Source organism: Alnus glutinosa, chromosome 1 (assembly GCF_958979055.1).
Source record: "Alnus glutinosa chromosome 1, dhAlnGlut1.1, whole genome shotgun sequence".
NCBI classification, from domain to species: domain Eukaryota; kingdom Viridiplantae; phylum Streptophyta; class Magnoliopsida; order Fagales; family Betulaceae; genus Alnus; species Alnus glutinosa.
Window position 1 is genome coordinate 52,583,166 of NC_084886.1, and position 25,408 is coordinate 52,608,573.

General features: G+C 38.4%; 4 protein-coding genes across 4 annotated transcripts; 2 read left to right on the plus strand and 2 right to left on the minus strand.

The window, feature by feature from the left end:
* Positions 1-702: 702 nt before the first annotated feature.
* LOC133858273 (protein SAR DEFICIENT 4-like) lies at positions 703-1,865 on the minus strand. Its single transcript, XM_062293706.1, has one exon. The coding sequence runs from the start codon at positions 1,757-1,759 to the stop codon at positions 707-709; it is 1,053 nt and encodes a 350-aa protein (XP_062149690.1). The 5' UTR covers positions 1,760-1,865; the 3' UTR covers positions 703-706.
* Positions 1,866-2,068: 203 nt separating this feature from the next.
* On the minus strand, positions 2,069-14,970 carry LOC133858274 (uncharacterized). Its single transcript, XM_062293707.1, has 14 exons — positions 14,775-14,970; positions 14,376-14,527; positions 14,003-14,172; positions 13,752-13,898; positions 8,572-8,623; positions 8,256-8,430; positions 7,409-7,491; positions 6,873-7,085; positions 6,126-6,242; positions 5,751-5,907; positions 4,838-4,945; positions 4,509-4,574; positions 4,155-4,420; positions 2,069-2,489 (listed from the first exon to the last, which is right to left on the minus strand). The coding sequence occupies exons 1-14, from the start codon at positions 14,842-14,844 to the stop codon at positions 2,397-2,399; spliced, it is 1,869 nt and encodes a 622-aa protein (XP_062149691.1). The 5' UTR covers positions 14,845-14,970; the 3' UTR covers positions 2,069-2,396.
* A 391-nt stretch (positions 14,971-15,361) lies between these two features.
* On the plus strand, positions 15,362-16,905 carry LOC133861775 (D-amino-acid transaminase, chloroplastic-like). The gene is made up of 3 exons (XM_062297581.1): positions 15,362-15,398; positions 15,548-15,907; positions 16,528-16,905. The coding sequence occupies exons 1-3, from the start codon at positions 15,362-15,364 to the stop codon at positions 16,620-16,622; spliced, it is 492 nt and encodes a 163-aa protein (XP_062153565.1). The 3' UTR covers positions 16,623-16,905.
* A 2,524-nt stretch (positions 16,906-19,429) lies between these two features.
* Positions 19,430-25,067, plus strand: LOC133858275 (DUF21 domain-containing protein At5g52790-like). Its single transcript, XM_062293708.1, is given in 10 exon segments — positions 19,430-19,817; positions 19,908-20,021; positions 20,766-20,852; positions 20,952-21,235; positions 21,323-21,410; positions 22,381-22,454; positions 22,546-22,730; positions 23,193-23,239; positions 23,333-23,534; positions 24,921-25,067. Coding segments are annotated over 4 exon segments (756 nt in total). The 5' UTR covers position 19,430; the 3' UTR covers positions 21,120-21,235; positions 21,323-21,410; positions 22,381-22,454; positions 22,546-22,730; positions 23,193-23,239; positions 23,333-23,534; positions 24,921-25,067.
* Positions 25,068-25,408: the final 341 nt, after the last annotated feature.

Below are 25,408 nucleotides of genomic sequence, written 5' to 3' on the forward strand. Positions count from 1 at the left end.
TAGGCTTTGGTTTCTTTGGGACAAGCACAATATGGGTAGCATTAATTTCCAAATCCATAACACCAATGCTAATAAATTTTGAAATAGCTCGACATACCTCATCTCCAACTGTACCCCAATTTTGTTGATAAAAATCTGCCGAAAAACCATCTGGGCCTGGGGCTTTTAGTGGGCCCATCTGTTGTAATGCTTGGCTGACTTCCTCTGGAGTACAAGGTTGTAACAAGTGCTCATTCATCTCATCTGTAATTCTGCTTTCCATTCCTACCAGACATTTCTCCACATTTTCTAATCGGGTTGCTTGAAACAGAGTCTTGAAATGATCCACAAAAGCTTCCTCAATAGTCTCCTGTTCTCTGCATACCACCCCCAACCGGTTCTGAATTTGCTTTATCTGATTATTCTTCCTTCTCTGGTTTACACAAGCGTGGAAATATTTTGAGTTTTTATCACCAAATTGTAGCCAATCTTGCTTAGCCTTTTGCCTCCACTTTAAATCCTCCAGTTCAATCAAATCATTTACTTCCTCTCGCAACTGTTTGATATTTTCCATCTCAGCCTCAGTTTCATCAACTTGGAGTTTACCAAGTTGTTTTGTTTTTTCTGTAATCAGGCTGTCATTAGGATCAATATTGACTCTTCTCCACTGCTTGCAAACAACCTGACTCTTCCCAATTTTTGTCTTCACACCCTCCCAAATATGATGCTAATGAACTAGTTCAGCATGATTGTAAGTCTCATACACCAATTGTGATGCAAGAATGTCCACAACTGCCGAGCCAACAGACTTGAATACAGTTATTTCACCCGAATTACTCCTCCCAACCTTCTCTCCCTTTATCAACTCCAACAAATTTCCTGCAATATCTCCCTTCTCAATCACCCCTCTCTCAAAAGCACCCACCAATTCCCCTGATTCCTCCAACGCAGCCTCGTTATCCACAAACACTCTCCCTCTCCTTATTGCCTCGTCGTCGCACTCCCTCATACAATGCTTGAACGACCCAACCAAATCCAGATGCGCCCCTGCCTTCAAACTCCCGCCCTTCACAAGCGCCGTCTCCGAATTCGTCGCGCAACTCACGATATCTCCCAGTCCGACAATTTCCTCCAAACACCTATTACTCTCAAAACTCACCCCATCAAACCCACCATTTTCTTGCATTTCCTCGGCCAATTTTCTCGCCTTCTCCGTTGTTCTATTCCAAATTATCACTCTTCTCAAACTGGGTCTCGCCGAAAGATGGGCTTTGATCAAATGGGGCGCCAAAGCACCCGCACCAATCATCACAAGGGTCTCACTATCGTCTCTAGCCAAAATCTTCGAGGCTAAGCCTGAGACGCATGATGTTCTATAAAGGGTCAACACAGTGCCATCCATGGAAGCCAGAGTTTGGCCGGTTGTGGAGCTGAATAGCACGTAACTTGCATGCACCCCTGGTAAGTTTAGCGAGGAGTTTTGAGGGAAGTAGGTCACGAGCTTCACGCCTACGTAGGGGAGGGAGGGGGATAAGGACCAAGAGGGCATGAGTAGGAGAGAGGAGGAGGGTGAAACGGCGTAGCTTTGGCGGATCGGGGTTTGGAGAGTGGATGAGACTGTAGCGAGAGAGGATTGCAAGTGGTGTATTAGGGTTTCGTGAGAGAGAAGGGAGTGCAAAGACTCGGTGGAGATGAAGATTGGGGCTGCGATGGTGGTGGTGGGGTTATTGGGACTTGTGTTTGGGTTCTCATTTTTGCGTGGGTTGGGTGTAGAAGCCATTGATGAGAGTTGGGGTGGAAGGAGAAGAAGAAAGAGGCAGGTGGAAAATGAGAACCTACAAGACCAAGACTTGTTCTCCTGAATTTAAAAATAATAATAATAACTCACAAATAAAACCTGAAAAAGGAGACCTTCGGACTAATTATGCGGGCCAACCGAATAATATATCATTACAACTTATCACGGTTTTCGTGGACTGCCTTCAAAGCTATTCAGTGTATATTCAGAAACAAATAAATTCATCTACATTTCCGATCCATAATCAGCAAACTAACGACGCAGTGAACTCACTAAACCTCATCCCCTGGATTTATTCTCCAAAATTTTATAGAATTATTTTTCAAGAACGAATAATTTCATAGTAGAAGTTCAAATATAGATTACAGTTTTGCTTTTCCCTATAACGATCTGATGCTAAACTGCAACTAACAGCGAAATGATCTGTACAAGCCTCTTCTTCCATGCAAGATCACCGGATATCAGAACTCCAGCATGGATTAAAGGTTAAATTTGAGGCAAATCCTCTTGTTCTCATGAGTTCCCACAAGTCACTAAAACTTTGCTTTTGAGGGAAGAATGTCCGCAGAATGTCTTTTCTGTCAAGGCCAGAATGTTTATCAACCAACTGCTCTAACATTCACTTTAGTGCAAGTGGGTTTAATTCAGCCTGCGATGCAGTTCTTTCTACAGCCATCCACCAATCATCATCTTCATCATTAATGCTCTCCTGCTTGTAAAAACTAAAATTGATAAGGTCACAAGAAAAGTTCTTAATAAATTTTGAACTTCATTCATAATCAATAAGAAAAAGCATGTTTCTCTAATACAACAATGTCACAGATACTAGGGGGAATCTCCTCTATCCAAACCTTATCTATAACATGTTTGATTGCAGGTTTGATGATTCTCTATTGACATGACTCACCTACCAGCTTTGCAACATATTCAATATACCTTGGGTATCCTCCTCCACTAGTTGTCTATATCTAGTCTAATTCCGCTCATTAGCCTTCACATCATTCACTATTTGGAGTGTGTCACCCTCCAGACATATCTGTTGTAGCCCCAAATCACAACTAAATTCTGCTGCATTCAAAGCAACCACAACCTCCACTACAACCGGTTCTAAAATTACCATTTGGGTAGTGTTGCAAGCAGCAAGAGCACATCCCTCATGATCCCGCAGAATGATAATTTCTTCTATTTTGTGAGTCTATTGTCACATCTCAATTCACCTTCTGGATGCTCGGTAGGAGATTTTTCCATCGCTGATGTTCCTCCTTTTAATCTATCTCTTGCTCTCCCTCCTTAATATTTCGATCTTAGTTGTTCCTCCTTTTGATCTATCTCTTGCTCTCCCTCCGACCTCCGTTGTTACAAGAAAAGTATTGGATGGTTTACATTTTCAAATTGGATGGTTTGCATTTTCAAATTCTTGCAAGCTTGAAGATATATTAACTCCGTTTATTAATGATTTTTACAGACCTTTTTTTGTTTTTGTTTGAAAAAGTGTTCTGACGTGACATAAAAGAAGAATATAATTTCGAATGTTTTAGATTGTTTGTTAATGTTTTTGTTTTCAAAACAGAAAACAAATGGGAGAATGAAAAAGCGTTTACAAACAACGCCAATTTTTTGACAGTGTATTTCTGACTATCATTCAAAATCTTTAGAGTTTTTACTATTGAACTGTTTAATTATCTTATGAGAAAGTTGTTGCATGGGGCTATGCACCAACCATTTTGACCTGAATAGACTACAATGTGTTCTCAAAACATGTACAATCCATCGTATATACAGAAAGCTCAACTCACAATTAAACAATTTTTTAAAATTGAAGCTCCTTGTTTATTGGGGGAGGAAAGGGAAGTGATGGGGTTATATCCTTGAACTCTTAAGGCCAAGAACACTACTTACTTTATTACAGTAACTAAAATCATCATTTCATTAATTTTATTTTTTGCCATTGCTACTGCGATTATTATTCTTATTTTGGGTTATCTCACGCTAAAGTACATTTATGTGATAGGGGTGCTGACAGAAACAATAAGAACATCTTAACAAAGTCATTTACTCCTAATTAGCTTCACATTCTACTAACACAAAGAAGGAAGCAAAACGAAGAAAGAGAGGGGTTGTAGAGGGCAGGGGGCTGATGTTGACTTCACTTCAAACAAAGATATCTAGTGAAGTGGCTGCAATCTTGTCAAGAAGCATAAGCCTGTTAATTAAACAAGTGTTTAACCATAACATGTCCTTCCTATGACCAGTTTGTCAAAGTTTTTGTAGTACAGTTGACACATAGCTTTTGTTGGGGTCAGGGGTTATTGTCCTAATGTAAACCAAAAGTGAAAACAAATATTGTAATATGTATAAGCATCATAAATATACCAACCATGTTGCTGAATTCAACTGTATTTTTCTTATTTTCAATATCATCTGCAACTCTTATGGCTTTAAGCCACCAAGGGTCTTTGGTGCAGCTGTTTGTAATGTTTTCATCATTGTAGTGCAGGACACTTTCCTCATCAGTATTAACAAATTGTAGGTCGAGGTTATTAACTGTTGGTCCACCATGACTCACCGTCTGATCGGAACGAAAGAAAACTGAAGGATCAGGAATGGTATCTATTGGGATTGGTCGTAAAGGAGATCTGTAACCTAGTGCCATCAGTAAGCTTTGTTAAATGCAATCATTATGCATTAAGAGGGTTTTAAAATTGATTACTTTCAAGTTACTCCAGTGTACCTCTGCAATCAGGATCATGACATTTCTGATAATAAACAGCCCTTCTCAGGTCAACAATGTACATCACTGCACCAATGAAACATTGATGCACATTAGTCTCTATGCCTTAAACATAAGCTATAAGATGGCAAGGCGCAACCATATTTATTCAAGTGCCAAAAAACCAAAAGAACAAAAACTCAGAGCTTCTATGAGATGTGGATCCAAGACCAGAACAAATAGAAGATGTGGCTCCAAAGAAAGCAATATAAATACCCAAGACTAATTTGACAAGAAAGGATAAATATTAACTTTTAAGGCTATCATATACAGAAATAACTAAAACTTACCATGATTGCTTTTATGCTGTCTACCAATGCGCTCACAGTATCTATTTCTTGACATGCTGTAGACAATCAGTCCATATTCTGAGAACCAATACAAGCTTCGAATTTTTCCTGAAGTTAAATAAAAAAATATCAAAAAGGTGAAAGAGAAAATAGAAAAGGCAGAACTATGTACCTATGCCGTTTCATCACTGCATTGTGAAGGCAAAAATATATATATTTTTTTTTTAAAAAAAGAAAGTTTTTATTCATATAGATATTTCCCTTTTTTAAAAGAAAGTTTTGATTCATATAGATATTTCCCCCTTGCACAAACAAACAACTAAAAAATTAATCTCCTAATCAACAAAAGGACAGAACACTTAAAAGCTGAATTAATTCAACATTATTCTAATAAATATTCTTTAATTTTTTCAATAAGTAACCTCATCCCTTAATGAAGCTGATATGATACACAAAACTTTAACACAGAACTCAAAGGGCTGCAGGATTTTGGCCATCTAAAAATTCATAGGATTGAGCTCAAGGTATATTTTAGTTGAAAGGCTGAATTTAACGAGAGATGAGAGTCATGAGACCAGAAACAAACTAAAATACGAGCAGACTTGAGAAAGCACTATTATTTGGACAGGCAGATATCTCAGGCATAAATATATCATATTAAATCCTTATCGGGTCGGTTGTGAGGCTGTTGCTTCTTGTATACTCCGTGTGTACTAGGGGCGCCTTACGCTGTCTTCTAATAAAATTGCAATTACTTATCAAAAAAAAAAACAACCACATACAAACTTACTAGGAAAGGTCCTGTTGTAGCTCAGATTTTAACCGAGGAAAATTTTAGAACAATAAAATAAAAATGAACAAAAATCAAATTCTTTTATATTATTCAAAGTATATGACTGAAAAAAGGTAACACCTAGCACAGTGCCAATTGAGGCAATGGATTCTACAAATTTGTCCAGAGCTGGAAATGGTGACTTTCCAAGGAAGTATGTCGTTGTAAGATCACTTGTGCCAGCGCTCAATGCAAATTCTTGAGAAGCACTGCAGTATGTTCCAAAATTATGATTCACCTGCGATGAGAAATAATTTCAATTGTTAGATCAATTTTCAATACAAAATGTACAAGCCACTTCTCCATATACCAACAATGGTTTCTCCTTAATCTTAGCAGTAGATTAAGACATGTGAAACCCATGAGCTAAAGAATTTTTGAATGGCATCATGAAACATATCTAGTATTCCACCTTATAATATGAAAATGAAAAAAAAATTATGAGTCCAAAAATACCTCTGTATCAAAGTGCAGGGTTTTCACACAATCTAGATCCATTTTGCAGACTAGAAGCTTCTCGCAATCAACATCCATATTGCAGATCAAGGATGCCATGAACATGTCTTCCTCACACTGTTATTTAATGACATTTTAGATGAATTACCACATACTAACAGTAAAAGAATAGTGAACTACCAGAAACACAATAAAAAAACAGGTTTCTGTCTTTATCATATTAACTTGATTGTGACGAGGAATATTTTCGTTAGGATCCGCCTTGGTGGAAGGTGATCCTACACATCAAGTGCTCATACAACTCTTCCCGGGCAATGAAACTTAGAAAAGGCACACAATATTTTACTTTGTGTTTCACAGCGCAAAAAGGGAAACAAATGTGGATAATATTGTGACCAATACCAGTAGATGCAATACAACCTTATCTTGCTTACAAGTCACAAACAAGTCTGAGCCTTTGTAAAACCAATGGAGCCATCAAAGAGAACCTTGTTTTTTTATTTGTTGCACTATAGGAGTGCAAAAAAGCATGGGTGCCACAGACAAGGCTGGAAACTTAAAACTAGAAGGCACCCGCATGGACAGCAACCAAGCTTTTCTTCGAATTATATAAAAGAGCCTATTGCTAATGGGAAGAGCATCTGAATAGCTCCTGTATTGATTTATAAGATATTATGCAACTAGAAAATATATTGCTTAGTTTAAAACTTTAAGTGAAAAAATTATCTTGAGAAAGAAATACCATACCATGTCCTCACATTTGAATCGCCCCGTAGATAGAAGCACCGAAGTTTTCCCTGCCTTCGATGATAGAGCTAAATGAAAGCATCGATTTCTAGAATAGACGGCAGTGTCCACAAAAAGTTGGCTTGAGGACTCAGTGGAGCTTGAATCTTTTTTCACGAGCAATTTTTCAAATCTTTGATCACTTGTCCTTGTACTTAGAATCCGAGAGCATATCTGGTAATATGTCATCATACAGTGACAACAGTTGATATTTCTACAAAAAAAGAACCAAACATTCTAGTGACTCAAGTAGATTCTGTTCTAGCAGGCTAACAAAAAGAGGCTGCATGACATAGACTTTGCAACTAACTTATATATTAACTTTCTATTTCATAAGTTAGATGGAATTTAGAAGGTTGTGAAAGATGCAATAGAAAAACAAATTATAATATTAATATGAATAGTCTTAACTTTGATCTTTAATTAGCAAATAAAAAGACGCATCTCCAACAATCACTATTAAATACAATTTGATATGCTTGCTGAGTGAGGCATACCTCGGCAACAAATGCACCTGCATGTAAGTTGTCCTTGAAAGCAGTCTTTGGAATGCGAATAATTAAATGACGAGAAAATTTTTCTGCATACAACAATCAATATCATCTAAAAAGGTCCTGATAGAACTGCATGTAATCCATAAAACTTTTCATCTCATAAATTGTATATCAAAGACCTATGACAAGCATTTACCATACTACAGTAACTTGGAACATATCTCTCTCTCTCTCTGAGTTATAATTATCAATGGAGTATGCGTGAGGGCCAGGAATGGGCTAGACAACTTTTGGCATGATCCATTCAGTTTTCTGCTTAATGTATACTATTAATGCATTTGTTTGGTGTTCAACAAGTTGAAACTGGCTATGGTTGGTAACAGGTTTATTATTAAATCATGAAAGACAGACTTCCCAGGCTGGATATTGCCAACTTTCAACACCCTAGATGCAGGGGAAAAAAATATCATTTCAAGGACACTAATGTAATGACAAAGCAAACATTTTTTTTAAAAATCCATCAAGTCCAATGATTTTTCATTTATTACACAACTCCACTGAGACCAAAAATCTAGTTCTCATCATATCCCTATCAAAAGGAAAGTTAATACTTCAGAACATGGCCCAAGCTTGCATCTTCATTCAGAATGAGCTTGATTTTGATTTAACTCTGGCTGGCTACAACTCATCATGCAAAGAAATGAACAAGGAAGGCTTCTATTTAATGGGCAATTCAGAAGTTGTATGAAACTAAAATAAGTAGAACATATTTCATAATATATGTAAATGAAGAAGGACATCAAAAACAGATGATTAGGGACTGTAGCCCACACTTACTAGAAAAACATACCTTCAGTGGAGGAATCAAGCTCTACTATCCATTCCAGGTTTCCTTGAATGGAGTATATGTCAAGTAAGGCTTCTAAAATTACTGATATCAAGAGATCAACCATTTCATCTCCATTATTTTCTGGGTTCACTCTCTTATTGAACTCCAAATCCAAGTAAAGGTGGCATGGTAAACCCTAGAAGCAGAATAATTTCAAACTGTAAAACATCAAAGCAAATGCACTCACATTCTCGCACTGTTTCCTACTATATAAGTACACAAATATGTGGATGCCCACAGGTATTAATTTAAGAAGGAAATATGCAGAGGCTGTTACCTCCTGAATCACTTCATAATGATGACGGTATTTGGAATCCATATTTTTGTACCTGAAATTTAGCAAAACAAGAGCACAAACACTGTAAGATGGAACGAACCTCAAATGTTTAATACATTATGGAAAAAGGGAATTTTTTTTTTTGTTGATAAGTAAGAGAAATATCATTAAAAAGCGCAAAGCGCAATCAAGTACACAAGAAGTATACAAGAAAGGCATCTAGGAAAAAAAGAAAACAATACAAGGAAATCATTAAAACTAAACGATAAAGGTGCGAGGAACGCCGCCGCCCAAGAGTACAAAGAATGAAAGAAAAAGGAAATGAGTTCCTCAATAGATCTTTCATTGTTCTCAAACTGCCTATCATTGCATTCCCTCCATAAGCACCACAAAAGTTAACAAGGGACCATCTTCCACACAGCTGCACTCTGAGAACAACTGCCCGTCCACCAGCAAGCAAATAAATCTAGCACCCGAAGAGGCATAACCCAAGACAAACTGAAGCGACTAAAGATGGCATTCCATAGGGCGCGTGCAACCTCGCAATGGAGAAGAAGGTGATCCACCGACTCCTCATTCATTTTGCACATGCAACATCTGTCAATCACAATGACACGCTTCTTTCTGAGGTTGTCCAAGGTGAGAATCTTCCCTTGCGCTGCCGTCCAAGCAAAGAAAGCCATTTTCAAGGGAACCTTGGTCCGCCAAATACTTTTCTAGGGAAAATGAATAGCCTCTTTGCAAACAAGAGCCTTATAGAAAGATCTAACATCAAATTTCCCTTTGTGAGAAGGAGACCACCAGAGCTGATCTTCCCCATCACAATTCACTCTGGTTGAGTACAGCAAAGAGAAAAAAGAAGCCAAAACATCCACCTCCCAGTCGTGGGCCACTCAAAAGAAGCTAACATCCCACTGATAGGACCCGCTCACCACAACTAAATGGTCTGCAACATGTGCGTCCTTGTCACACGCAATGTCGTACAAAACTGGGAAAGCTTCCTTAAGAGGCACCTCACCACACCACACATCATCCCAAAAACAGATCCTAGATCCATTTCCCAGAATAAGTCTAGTATAACTGCAAAACAACCTCTACCCCTTCCTAATATTCTTCCATAACCCCACTCCATGAGACCCAGGGGGGTCTAAAGAACACCAACCATCCCAAGTAGATCCGAACTTTGCATCCACAACAGATTTCCACCAAGCCTCTCTCTCATGGGCATAGCGCCACAGCCACTTTCCTAACAGAGCCAAATTGAAAATCCTCAAATTTCTGATGCCCAGACCACCACTAGAAATAGGAGAGCAAACCTTGGCCCAATTAACCAAATGAAACTTAAATTCTTCGCCTATGCCACCCCACAAGAAATCCCGATGCAACTTCTCAATACAATTAGCAACACTGGAAGGAATAGGGAAAAGGGATAGAAAGTACGTAGGAAGATTAGAGAGAGTGCTTTTATAAGGGTTACTCTGCCACCCTTCGACAAATACAACCGCCTCTCAATCTTGCCAACTACCTCATCCCAGCTAGACTTATTCTTAAAAGGGGCCCCTAACGAAAGACCAAGGTACTTTAACGGAAGAGAAGAAACTCCACAGCCCAAAATGCCAGCAAGTTCATCCATGTTATCCACAAGACCCACAGGAACCAAAACTGACTTATCCAAATTAATCTTCAATCCTGAAACAGCTTCAAAGGACATACAAAGATAGAGAAGATGTTCAGGACTAGCCCCGCAAAAAACTAAAGTATCGTCTGCAAAAAGCAAATGAGAAATATTAATCACTCCATTGCTACTAGAGCCCACAGAGAACCCAGAGAGAAAGCCCCTTTGAACAGTAACAGAGAACAACTTGCTGAAGGCCTCCATCACAATGACAAACAAAAGAGGCGACAGAGGATCACCCTGTCTAAGACCACGAGAGCTGCCAAAAAAACCAGCAGGGGTGCCATTCACCAAAACCGAGAAGCGCACCGAAGAAATACAATGCGCTATCCAAGAACACTATCTCTCCCCAAAACCACATCTTCTCAACATATACAATAAGAAATCCCAATTAACATGATCATAAGCCTTCTCAATATCCAGTTTACAGAGCAACCCTGGATCACCTGATTTGATACGACTATCCAGGCACTCATTAGCTATAAGAACAGAATCTAGAATTTGCCTTCCTTTCACAAAAGTATTTTGGGGATTCGAAATAATCTTCTCCACAACCTTTCTGAGCCTATTAGCAAGAACTTTGGCAATGATCTTGTACACACCACTTACAAGACTAATAGGCCGAAAATCTTTAAGATCAACAGCCCCGAACTTCTTCGGGATTAAGGCTAAGAAAGTGGCATTAATGCTTTTGACAAACTTACTATGAGTGTGAAAGTCCTGGAAAACCCCCATGAGGTCAGTCTTGATCACCTCCCAACAATCTTAGAAAAACGCAAGAGTGAATCCATCAGGGCCTGGAGCATTATCACGATTCAAACATTTAACCACCTCTAAGACCTCCCTTTCCTCAAAGGGAAGTTCTAAGGAATCGGCTTCACCCGCATCCAAATTGTCAAAAACCATGTTATCCATCCTAGGCCTCCAACAGAAAGGTTCTGCAAAAAGAGATTTGTAAAATTGAGCAACATGATCCTTAATAACCTGCTGATCTGAAGAGATAGAGCCATTGATAGAGAGAGACTCAATGGAATTGGATCTCCTATTCGAATTGGCTACCCGATGAAAGAATTTAGTGCATTTAGCACCCTCTTTAAGCTAAAGAGCCCTAGACTTCTGTCTCCAGCTAATCTCCTCCTGTAAAATAGAGTTCTCCAGATCTCTGATGACCCCACATTTCCTCGACTTTTCTTCAGGAGTTAAACCCCGTTGTTCCTCTGATCTATCAAGAGCACACAAATCTTCCATATGCATTTTCTTGCGGAACTCCACATTGCCAAACTCCTGATCATTCCATCTTTTGAGATCAATCTTCAAAGCCTTAAGCTTTTGAGAGAAGATGAAGCTGGGAGAGCCTTGGAAGCTATAAGACTCCCACCAAAGCCGCACCCTATCCACAAACCCTTCTGCCTTTAACCACATATTCTCAAACTTGAATGGTCTGGGACCCCAATGGACCCCACCACAATCAAGAAGAATAGGAAAATGATCAGAACACAATCTTGGAAGCCTTTTCTGAAGAGAACTTGGAAACTTGACTTCCCAATCTGGAGAAACAAGAAATCTATCGAGGCGAGACCAAGAGGGAGTCTCCTGATTATTAGACCACGTAAATGGCCCTCCTGTAAGAGGTAGATCCATAAGATCCTGCTCAAAAATAAAATCCGAAAACTCCATCATAGCCGCATTAATACGAACGTCTCTAGATCTTTCAGCAGGAAAGCATGTGACATTGAAGTCACCCCTGATGCACCAAGGCAGCTCCCACCAAGAAGAAAGGCCAGCCAACTCATCCCAAAGAGAACTTCTAAGAGAGTCCAAGTTAGGACCGTAGACCCCAGCAAAAGCCCAAGAGAAGTTATCAGCAACGCTTCTGAAAGAGCAAGCAAAAACGAACTCGCCCACATACACATCAATCTTCTCTACGATCCTTCTATCCCACATGATCAAAATACGACCGGAGGCTCCGCGAGAAGCTAAATAGCACCAATCAACAAAGTGACAACCCCATAGACTTCTCACTAAACTATTGGAAACAAAATCCAGTTTAGTTTCTTGCAAGCAAATAATATCAGCCTTCCATTGCCTTAATAAGTTTCTGACTTTCAACCGCTTATCACCCTCGTTTAACTCTCTAACATTCCAAGAGAGAATTTTGGGCTTCATTAAAAACCACCAAAAGCCCTACCTTTATGCACCTACCACGGGAGGTGCTTCCACTATGTGCATCGTAATTAACCGAACAAGATAATTTGTTTAATTCCCTCGTACCTTTGATGCTCAAGCTCGAGCTAGTACCCGCTGCCTTCTTAACATTACTATCGATTATAGCCTCAAACACAGCTGAAAGCTTACCTTCAAAGCCATCGCAAGTAATCCCCACCCAATGGCTATATGCTAGAACTGCTTTCAAAAAGTCCTCTGGGGTCTTCTCACCAGAACAGTCCCTGACTTTGTCAATAAAAGACAAAGGTACAGGCTCTTCCTCTGGGAATAAAGCAATTTCCAGCCCATTCCTTTCTCCCAAGCCTGAACTGTGGATCAGCATAGGAACAGAAGAAGGAATTCCCGAAGAAATCAAAGGGTCTGGAGGACCCGAATCAACCCACATAGACAACACATCATCTGAATCCCTAAGAACATTGGCACAAACAACCGGATTTATGGGAAAAACCCCCGAAACAGGGATGGGCAAAACAGGCCCAGTACCCAAGACTGAAGAAGCAGAAGCACTTACTGGCACCCGGATTTCCAGGGAGGAAGAAGGACCTCCGGCGACCTCTGGCAGCTTAGGAGACCAACCCAACTTCTCAATCGAACCCATTTCACCCTTCAAAGAATCTTCGTCATCTTCTGGCCGAGAACCCCGCTCAGAGCTATTGGAGCACCCGACAAGCAGGTTCCCCGAAGCAAGATTACCGGACGACTGAATACCCAACCCACCGGAGATCTCTGGAGCTACCGGAGACTTATCTGAGCCCGCTATGTCCTTCACCGGCGGCAATCCCTCCCCAGGACACACAACGCAGTCATTCTGGACTAAAACGTTGGGCTTCGGATCTTTCCGAACCCAACGGAGCCTCCTTTTCTTCTTCAGCTTATTCTTACTCTTCTGCCCATTAACATTGGGCTTTAACCCAGGCCCAAACTCAATGAGCCATTCACAAACCCTGCTAAAGGCCTTGTCCACCTCAGCCTTCAACTTCTCCAGCTGGCTTTTCCAATTCAGAAGAGAGGAAAACGTGTTCAACTCTCCTGTCCGCTGAATTCTTGCAGAAGTTACACCAAAGGCGCAATCTGTCTTGTCACGAACAGCAAGAGCCGACTTGGCCTTCGCAAGTTCAGAACCACACTGGTAACAGTGGTCCATACCCAGAGGATCTGATGGTATTTGGAATCCATATTTTTGTACCTGAAATTTAGCAAAACAAGAGCACAAACACTGTAAGATGGAACGAACCTCAAATGTTTAATACATTATGGAAAGAGGAAAAATAAGGACAACCTTTTCCAAAACTCCTTATACGTTGAGACAAGGAACCTTCTCTGACCATTAAAGTGATCTTGATAACTAAAAACACGAACATGCACATACTCTTTGGCAAACTTCATTGCTTCATCCTGCCTAGGAAACGTAGCCCATATTTCCTCCCTAAACAAGCAAAGGACCTAAGTCGAGTCATAGTGTAAAGTTTACAGTACAAGAAAAGATACCAATTGAAGCAAAGAAGGGAAAAAGTAGGATCTCACAAGTACCTCAAGCTCAATTCACTTTGTCCAGTGAGATCTACACGAATTTGATGTAGCAATTGCAACAAGCTGGATGGTCTTTTTGGAGGAACACCATGTGGAGACCCATAGAATACGATCGGGGAGATCTGCTTCCCGCGGTTAATTTTGTTTTCTTTAACTATTGTTGAATCAAACTGGCGCAATAACAATAATATAATTTAGTGATCAAAGCAACAAAAACCCTAGCATGGTTTTTCAACCAGCAAGTATAATAGGAAGGACAGCACTTTCAGCATTATTCACCATTAACTCGGAGCCAAAATTTATTACATTAATTTTTTATTCATTATTGTTTCCAATAATAATAATAATCATGATTAGGATGATGATTCTATACCTTCTCAATGGAAAGCTGTACATCTGTTGCTTCGTTCTGTCTTTGTCCAGCTGATCCTGGAGATAGAATGCTAGAAGGTGTAGAGGCCTCATGTGTTGAACTCCCATGCTTCGATTTTCTTTTTCTTCTCTTTCTTTCTCTAAAAGCAGATTCTGGAAAAGAAAGTGATACGAATTTCTCAAATCATCTATAACTCAATTTTGTGAAACGTGAAATAAATCTCGACCGAAACCCTAATTAGGAGCTTGAGACAACAGCATGAGCGAAACAAAGAATAAACCTAAATTACCGCACCTTTTGGTTGCCAAGAAAGTGAAAGGAAAAGACCAGGTAAGTTTCCTTAGTTTTCCAATGTTTTCTTGGTAACCAAACAGGGATGAGTGAGAAATGAGAGCTTACCGGGGGGAGAGACGCCGCACTTGAAGCACTCGAACAATCGATCAACGTCGTCCATGGGGTTCGCTGGCATTTTCTAGGGTTTTATTTTTCCCAAATGAGTGGATTTTAGTTTTTGGCCTTTCTTTCGTGAAAGCGGGAATTTGATTTTTGAAAAGAGAATTGACTCCGGTCACTCCGGTGTCCATTGACTCCAGTCGTGGACCAATCCAAATTCCCCCCGGAGGGACTAGGGAGGTGGGTCGTTCAGTCGTTGCGAATTGGAAAGCCTGAAAAAATAATAATAATTATTATTATTATAATTCTAAATAAAAAATTAATTAATTCTTCAGTTTTAGGAAAACATTTTTCTCTTTTTTATTTAAATACTTTTTTAGTAGATGTATTTTACATCCTTATTAAATAGCCACCACCATTTGCTTTGCCAAAGAATCACAAATAGCATTGGTAGACATTTATAAAACGGATTTTGCACTTTTGTCTATTTTTTTTGTCCAAAAACCTAATGACTCACTGGGTTAAATTTATTAACAACTATCACGGTTTCGTATGTCATATTAATATTATTTTAAAAAATAATAATGATAATGATGGGATTGGGGGGATCCACCCCACCCCACCCCACGGGTGAGTGGCAAGGTGGATCCAACCATACTATGGGTCGCGAGGGGATTCCACCCCACTAAAAGTGGGTGGATACCTCCCCCTACAATTTTTTGTTTTTAATAAAAAAAACTTTTTTTAATTTCTTTTTTATTTCTTTTTTAAAATTTTAGTTTTTATAAATTACCTCCCAAATGTGCTTTCAAAGATGGAGGCAGAAGAAAATGGTGCATACGCAGCTATTTGGCTGGATAGCGATGGATTCGTTGCTGCAGGGCCTAACATGAATGTGGCGTTTGTTACAAAGCAGAAGGAACTTATCATGCCAAATTTTGACTATATTCTGAGTGGGTGCACGGCTAAGAGAGTTTTGACACTTGCGGCAGAACTGGTTAGGGAGGGCAAGCTTCGGGAAATCAAAGTAAGAAATGTGACTGTTGAGGAAGGGAAGAAAGCTGATGAGATGATGCTTATTGGCAGTGGAGTTCTCGTTCGGCCTGTCGTGCAGTGGGATGAGCAGGTCATTGGTGATGGTAGGAACTTTCCTGTTATGTACTGTCACTGTGTACCTACCCCCTAGAAGTAGTGATTTGTTTTAGATACATAAATATGTGTAGGCATATGTGCATTTTAGGTTTGTCATAAATCGGTGTCTCATTATTTTCTGAGTTGTCTAAATCTATGCACATGATTTGTCCCAAAAGCTTAAGTTGGTGTAATGATTTGACATGTAAGTGTTTGTGTTCTATGATCTGTAATGAGATTTTTGAACTGATAAAAAGTTGTTAGAAGCATGAGTTCCTTCCATAACTAGTTATAGAACAAACACCATTAAGCACAGTGGAGCTCATTTAGCATTTTCCAGTTCTAATTTAGTAATTTACCAACGTTGGAGGATGAGCAGATTTTGAAAAAAAGAAGAAGAAGATTTATGCATGTTTGAAGTTGCTTTTATATATGTGCACTATATTGTTACATTCATTCTGGCCTTTTAAGCAATACCTAAAAGTAATGCATTGTCTATCATTATATTCTATGGCCCTTGATAACCATTCTTCCTTAGAGACATCCTCTTACTTAAATTGTTGAGTTGAAAGAATGTTGCTTATAAAACTTTGGAAGTTGATAAGTTGCAATTTTTGTTTCTTTTTAGGGGAAGAAGGTCCTGTGGCTCTCAGTCTCTTGAATCTCGTTATTGAGGACATGAAATCCGGTCCCCCTACAGTTCGTGTTCCTGTTCCTTACTAAGCTTGCTTAATTCCTTCTCTTGATGTTGCGTGACAGAACTTTTATTAGAGAATTACTCCGTCATGGTTGTGAGCTTGTGAGATGTGGAGTTCTGTCCTTCAACCTTTACTGCAAATTCTATCATCCTTTGTGACAAATAAGTGCATTACATTCTTGACATATTTGATGACAGCTTTTCTACTGAAAGCAGGCAATGTCAGGTTTGATGATACCTTTTCTATTTGGTCTTGTATTAAAGACATAATAACAGCGAACTTCAATTGTGCTTAGAAGCAATGTAAAATATAAGGTTTTCAATTTTTTTTTTTTATCTTTTTTCAGTATAAATGCTTGATTGTTCTTTTCCTCCCTCCAAATTGGCCCCATAAAAATTCCTCTCAGGTGGTGTCTTGTGTTTACATCTTATAGCCATAGGAATAACTTGGGAGATTGTAGTGATTGCTTGAATTTTGCAAGACAAGCAATGGAGGAGTTCATGCGTAAACTTTGTTACTAAAACACATAAGATAGTGTTTCTGGGTAAAAAGACACAAGTTAATAAAATTTTCCCCTATCCCAGCTCTAGAATTGGAAATTTTTTTATACAATCAAGAATTCAGATTAAATTCAAATAATTGCAGGGATTAGGCTCTCTCTCTCTCTCTCTCTCTCTCTCTCTCTCTCTCTCTCTCTCTCTCTCTCTCTCTCTCTCTCTCTCTCTCTCTTGTAGTTATCGAAAGGAAATACAAGTTAATTTGTGAAGTTGTCAGAAAAGACATTCATTCATATTCATACTGGAGAGATAATTACAGAATACTAGTGGAGCATCCATTTGCATTCACCGTCAAATATGCTGCGTAGTTGTTGTCCAAGCCATTGCTTTGCGATAAGAGATAAGATAATTGGTAGGTACTGAATTTTTATTTTTATTTTTTTAATGTTTGACGGTTTGGGCACAAGAAAAAATGAAGTAAAAAACTTTCCACTACTTACCAAAATAAAAAAGAACTCCTACTTCCTTGGGCTAGTTGATTATTCAGGTTGTTGAACCAAGATTTTGGAGGGTCGGACTGACGATGAGTCACTTGTAAAACAAGAAAACTAGTCATCAAAAACCCTTCGGTTTTCACGGAACCGAAGACACTTCGATGTTTAAGTTACTATGACAGTATATTTGTTGAGAGATAGAACCGAATAAAGAGAGTGGGAGAGACAACATGATTGTGCGTACCTGGAGATGTGTGTCTCTTATTATAGGAGACTTCATGTAGATAGTCCATTGGATGATTGCCATGTAATGTGCTTAGCTGTATGAGATTTTATCGTGTAGTGTGGTGCTTGAGTGGACCCTAGGCATATTTATTGTACTAACACAGGTCTCCATAGATTTTTTTTTTTTTTTAAGGATTTTTTTAGTAATACTTTTCTTGCTTGCTAATGAGAAGGTTTATGGTTCAATGGTTGTGAGTGAAACAATTGTCAGCCAAGGCTTGATCCATCATGAATAAAAAATAGTGTAATAACAAGGATACATCTATTATTGTCATTGTTAACAAAAGAGAATAAAAAATGGTGAAGCTGGCTGTTCAATTGTTCATAACCAAAAATGAGCTTTCAAAATAAATGCCATATGAACATTGCAATGGCCATTCAAAAATGGTGAAGCTGACAGTCACCCTCAAGTTAAAAATCAAAAAATATTGTTACTTGAACTTTCTTTCTGCACTTCCTTGAAACGGCCATTGACTTCAGTAGGTACTTTTCACAAGTATACCCTCTGGCTGTTGAATTCGAGAATCAATTAATGGTATGTTTTTTAATGTATTTTGGTGGTGCTTTTTGTTTTTGGTAAAAAAAAAAAATTGTTATGATGTGACATAAATGTAAAACAATTTTGTGCCTTTTGTTAATATTTTTGTTTTGAGAACATAAAACAAAAAATAGAAAAAAAAAAAAAAGAAGAAGAGAATTTTACAAAGGAAGTGTATATACTGCTCATTCGGAACAGCCAATCAGGCAGAGGAAACGAAATTTCGATGAAATTGATTTAGTGTTAGAAGGTATACATCTGAAATATCAGAAATACATCATGCTGAAATCATCAAAAACTACAACTTTTCAATGGCAGTAGTGCACTGCTATAATAGATGAATCACTTGTGCATAGTTTTATTCTTCCTCTGCTTCAACTTTCAAGTGAGAGACAATATCATCTAGGCGATAATAGGGGAAGGTGGATAGGAGGAGGAATAGATAAAGAATATAGCTGAGAAGAAAACAAAAATATTATGTATTGTATATGTGTTCTCCTGTTATGGCCAAACTTCAAACATGTGTCATGTTTTGAGGCCAATTCCAGTCAATTCTTTGATTTCCAATAACTTTTCAGTAAGGCCGAGTGCAATTTCTTGGTTTTTTAATTGATTTTAATTGTGACTGACGCCTGACTGTGATAGTTCTTAAGTAACCATCATTTACAGTCCTTAAGTCCCTGTTTAATTTTTCTGTTCTTGGTTTCAGTCTCTCCTACTGTCCTACAACTAAAAGCAGGAGCCCCCTGCCCCTTCACAATCAATAAAAGTTGTTAAAACTTTCTTTTTCATTTTGTTTACCAATCAAACATGAAACTCCATGCCCCATTATCATTCTTAATGCTTCAAAAAGAGCAACTTGTCTGTTCAGAATCAACAGAGGCAAAATCTGGGTATTGGACTTTTGAGTTTGAAGATTCTGTATCCATCTTCAGATGATTTGCTTGTCTATAAAGCCAACCTGCTAGTGACTGTTTATGCCATCATAATCTATTGCTTCTTTGTTTGTTTTTTGCACAATGGGAGAGGATGACTTGACATGTTGCCAGCCGATGTTTTGGGCATATCTAATAATATGTTTAGTACTTTTGGCATTTGCAGGTATCACATCAGGCCTTGCTTTGGGACTCTTGTCCTTCAGCCAAGTTGATCTTGAGGTCCTCATTAAGGCTGGGCAGCCACAAGCACAGAAGAATGCAACAAAGGTTATACCAGTTGTTAAGAACGAGCATTTACTTTTATGTACCCTCCTCACCGGAAAATATCTAGCAATGGTGGTATGTCATGTATATATACATTATGTAAGTCTATTCTGAAGTAAATTGGTTCTAAATATTGTGTAATTGATTCTACCGGCTTGGGTTACCATTCTAGTGTCAATGGCCCTTGTACTTGCATTTGTAGAGGTGAATTTTTTTTATTGCTAAATGCAGTTTTATTGTTGAAACAAAATAATGAATGGTTATTAGGTTATTTATTCTATTTGGTTTCTGTAGATCATCCCCCAAGCCCTGTGTTCTCGTTATGCACTGAGTCTTGGTGCAAAACTTGCTACCTTTGTTAGTCTGCTTCTGCTGGTCTTCTTCCCTGTATCATATCCAATCAGTAAGGTAATTTCTATGTTTGATATAACTTGGCAGTTGAGTTTCATCCAATTCATGGCATTGAGTTTTACAGTTCTTTGTGGTTGTTCTTAAATGAAACAAGCAAAAAGCAAAACCAAACATTAATTGTTGTAATCAGAGAAACCAGTTAATTGTTGGCTTCACCATCCATTCCAACATCTATAATCTAATGGATATTTTCATTACGATGAGTCAAAGTTAAATGAGGTGGAAAAAAGTGCAATTATTGTTTCTTTCTCACATATGATACGAAGTTAAATCATCAATTGTCTCAAAAGCTTAAGTTGATAGGAAATGGTAATTTTAATTATGTAATTAATATCTTAACACTCCCCCTCACGTGTGGGCTAACTCTTCCGCCTAACACGTGGCGTGACATATTTAATCGAAATGTGAGATGAATTACAGAGACAATTGAAGTGTGAGGTGAATTATAGAAACTAAGTTTGAATTCAAGACTTCTATTCTGATACCATGTTAAATCATCACTTGTTAGCCTAGTCATGAAGGAAACCGAGACATGCTTGGCTATTTTTTTTCTTTCACGAATTAATAGCTTAGCTTGATGATAAAAGGAATAATTTTCAGATCAAATCTTTCGGACCAAGTAAGGCACGCCACAATATATAAGATTATGACTGTAAATATTGGCGGTACTTTACTTCTATGTTTTGCTAGGCAATGAGGAACTTATGGTTTGCAATATGTTTGAAATTCATATTTTGGCAGCTCTTAGATTGGTTTTTTGGGAAAGGTCATGGTTCACTATTAAGACGAGCAGAGCTGAAGACATTGGTGGATTTGCATGCAAATGAGGTTGTCTTGTCTTATATTCAATCTCAAACTGCATACCATATGATTGCGTATTTGGTGGTTGATAGTGTTACTAATTGATATTCTGGTGTTCATTATTAGGCAGGGAGAGGTGGAGAGTTATCACTTCATGAAACTTCTATTATTACCGGTGCTTTGGATTTAACAGAAAAAACTGCTAAAGATGCCATGACACCTATATCAGAGGCCTTTTCTCTTGATATAAATTCCAAACTCGATATGTATGTCCCCCTTTTTATCTCTAACTGATAACATGAAACTTCTATTATTACCGGTGCTTTGGATTTAACAGAAAAAACTGCTAAAGATGCCATGACACCTATATCAGAGGCCTTTTCTCTTGATATAAATTCCAAACTCGATATGTATGTCCCCCTTTTTATCTCTAACTGATAAGTGCAATTCCTTTATTCCTCTTGTTATTTACAATAGCAGTTAATCTCCTTTGTTAGGCATACAATGGGTTTAATAATGAGCAAAGGTCACAGTTGTATACCAATCTACTCTGGATATCCAACAAATATCGTTGGCGTCATTCTGGTAAGCAAATCAGCAACTAAAGTTTACTATCAACTGATAGGTCTGAGTTAGTTTCTGCAATGACCTCGAATACTTCAGTTAATCATTCTGTATCTCTCATTGATTACTTCATGGTTAGGAAGAATTGTAATTTATATGAACCCTTATTTCTTGTTATTAGGAAGATTGACACCTTGGGAAGTCTTTCACCAAGACTATAAGTTCCGACATCACTCAACCTAAAATCTTAAGTGTCCAACTATACTATACTAACCACTCACACTTGTAACATATTTTCAATGTGAGACTCAATCTTGTTACACTCACATGTATACTCAACAATCTTCCCTTCAAGTGTTTGTCCATCACCACATTGTTACACTCCCCCTCAAGCGAAAGTTTTTTTTTATTTTTTTATCAATCTCATGAGCAATGTCCAGAATCACTTGTGTGTTATATGAGTTTGCCTGCACCCTCATTTGTGCTCACGCCATGAACTTTTGCCCCATATTCTAGGGACCTTCGTCCATGTCCGCACCTTGCACATTTATCCCTCCTCCAAGAACCCTTGTTTGTGCTTGCACCACTCAACCATTGCTCTAATACCATTTGTTAGGGAGATTAACATCTTAGAAAATCTTTCAGTGATACCATAATATAACATGTTGGGATACCACTCAACCCAAAAAATTAAATCTTATGGGCTTGGGGCCCAACTATGCTATATTAACCACTCTAACTTGTGACATCTTTTCTAATGTGGGAGTCAATCTTCTTATGCTCACAAGTGTATACTCAACACTTGTTATGTGAATTAGCAAATTTGCACAGCTTATAGTGGAAGAGTAAGTGAAAGGTTTTCAAACAGTTACTAGTTTCAAGTAAAATGGTGAAAATGTGCTCAGATGATACACATTTCTAGTACGGTCATTTGATGCAGCAATATCTTTGGTGTCATGTAACCACAATACTACCATTTCTCTGGATTTAGGTTAAGAATTTGATATTCTGCCACCCTGAAGAAGAAATTTCAATCAAATATACGGCAATCAAGAAAATTCCTAGGTATCAATTTTTACAACATTACAAATTTGAGTTCAATGTTGCTGTTGTTTTTGCCTAATGATGGCATCATTCTGTATATCCTTTGTCATAGGGTATATGACAATTAGCCACTCAATGATGTACTGCATTTATTTGAGAAGGGTCACTGCCAAATGGCTGTTGTTATTCTGAGCAAGGAGGATGCTAACAACATAGCAAATAATGCAATCGGCAACACTAACATGTTTACCATAAATACTACTTCCAGTTCATATCCACTGCCTGCAGAGCACAGAGGTAACACTAGTGCCATACCTAATAGTACAATTTTTTTTTGTCTTTCACAATTTTTGTAACTATTAATAAAAAATTTGAATTCATGGAAAACCACCACTATCTTAGGACTGAAAGTTGTATATCTGGATTTTAGAGAATTATTCATCAGTTGATGAGAAAGAGTATTTGAGTAACTCCATAGACGCATATTCTCTTTTTTCAACTGACACAAACTTTTATAGTTCTGTAATGACAAATTTCATTGAGTAAGATGAAAATTTGCATCCTCAGTATATACAACGGGAACGAAGGGATGGAAAAACTTTACAGGATTATCTATTATCTAGATCAAGTCTAGCTTTGGATATGAGCTACTCTGTATATCAAGAGTTGTGGATTAAAATGTAAATTTAGGATCAACTCTGGTTTCCATTTTTGTTTTCACATGTTTGAAAAGCTAATGTTTTTAATTCTGTTCTCAAGGAAGATATACTGGATGAAACTGACCACTATGTCAACGTTCACAACTAGTGAGTACTGGTGCCATTTATGTTGAAGCTAAATGCCACTCCACATCATTTTTGCTGATGTGTGTTATCTTTATCATTTGTTTATTTTTCCAGAATTAGAATCAATCCGATATCTTCAATAAGATCATCATCAAGGTCTTCAAGAAGATCTTCTGCTTCTAATATTCGTGGGAGAACTCCAGAACCATTTGCACACTCAGCAGCCAAAATTATATCTTGTCTAAAAGCTGGTGGAGAGAAGACAACACAAGCCCTCAAATCTCTCTGTTGGCGATGTAAGGGTCTCCCAGTGGAGGTAACTCAAGAAAACCTGTGAATTGAGCTCCTGGATCATACAGTTACGTTCCCAAATTATATGTGCAAGTACTGTGTGTACTTAGCTTCGAGTTCTTGGTGGCCGTTTTTGAACTCTCTACTCCCCCCTCTCTGAGCAATTCCATTAAAACAGAAAAATAACTACGAAAGGTGGGGGTGAGGGATCCCAACAAATTCCCCAAAAACAACCATTACTGTGCAAGAAAATAAAAGTACAAATAAAATGGGAAATGGATCCAAACAGATCCGGTCCCATAATTCCTTGACCAAAAGGTTGAGTAGAGGGCCGCCATGACGGCAGTATGTGATAAAATCCAATGAACAGATCGCTAAAAAGAGGGTGCACTGATGATGATGCCTACGATGAGGTGGTTGATGGAGATCAGCTTTCCCTCATCCTTGGACAAAAGAGCATATGCTCTAGAACAGCTCCGGGCAAAAGAGAGAACCATTCATGCTTTATTGAAGGTGGGGATGGCTCTCTATTGGAAGATTTGGAACTAGATACCACTGGGGAGGGGGTAGCGTGTGCCTTATGTGCTGGTGGAGATGGCGGTGTGTGGGCCCCAAGTGCTGTTGGAAAGGGCGGCTTGCGGTAGCTCTAGGAGTGGAAAAGCCGGTTAAAGGGCATGTGTGTGGTGGCGGTGAACGGGCGGTAGTAGATCTAGCTTCCAAACTTCCACAACAGAAGGGAGAAAAATAAGGAAAGGAGAAAAAGTAGGAAAAGAGAACAGAGGAGTGAGAGAGGGGAGGAAGGAGGGAGGGAGAAGCAGAGCGGGTTTGAGATAGATTCTGATTCCTCTCCTATTGATTTCCAGCGGTTCATTGCATTCTATACTAATTATATACAGTAAGCACCTCAAAACATGTTTGTATTCGAAATGCAGGTGCGTTTGGGTGTTGAATACGAATATTACTTTGTGAGATAAAATTTAAAAAAATTTAAAAAAGTTAAATAAAATATGATTTATTTTTGAAAAAAGTTGAATATTATTCAACTTTATTCAACTTTTTATACGAACCAAACACACCGGCCCTTTCATACCAAATCTGCATTTCAAATACAAACATGTTTTAAGGTGCTTAAAAACTACTAATTTTATACAGTTTTTAAGCACCTTAAAACATGTTTGTATTCGAAATGCAGATTTGGTATGAAAGGTAAGGATAGTTGTATATTTCATTCACACTGTTGCATGTATGCATTATCATATAAGTTGGAGAAACAAAACAGTGCCTTTTGTGAAAAATCCATTCTTCAGCCATCTTTCATTTTGTATTTCATCTTTGCTGCAATCTTATATCATATGTTAGAGTTTTTTAAGTTGCTGCTGTAGATAATTGGTCTTCATTGCAATCATTGCAGGAGGCAGCACTTATTGGTGTAGATACCCTTGGGTTTGACTTAAAGGTTTGCTCAGGAACACTAGTACAGACATTGCGGTTTGCATTTCATACACGGGTATGGCGGCTATCCTTCAGCTATGTGTTAACTCTTATGTATGTATGCAGGGACGGGGTTGGGGGTGGGGGGGGGGGGGGGGGTGTGGAATTTAAGGTAAAAAAGAAAAAAGTAAAAGAAATTTTTTAGCTTACTGGAAGGTAGTTGTAGTTGTACCCTCTTCTATAAGATCTGAATGGAGAAGATGAATGGTGAAAGAAAAAGAAAAACCAATGAGCATTCACGAGCTTATGTAATTGTTGTTTGCAAGAAATCTTATAGGAATTCGTTCTTTTCCAAGCTGCTTTTTCCTCTATTACCTGAGCCTTTTGTATTTGCTCTTAGAGTCCAACTTCTATGGGTGCGTCCCCAGGTTTGCATTTTCGTGAGCTTTCCTCATTTTCGAGGGTGCA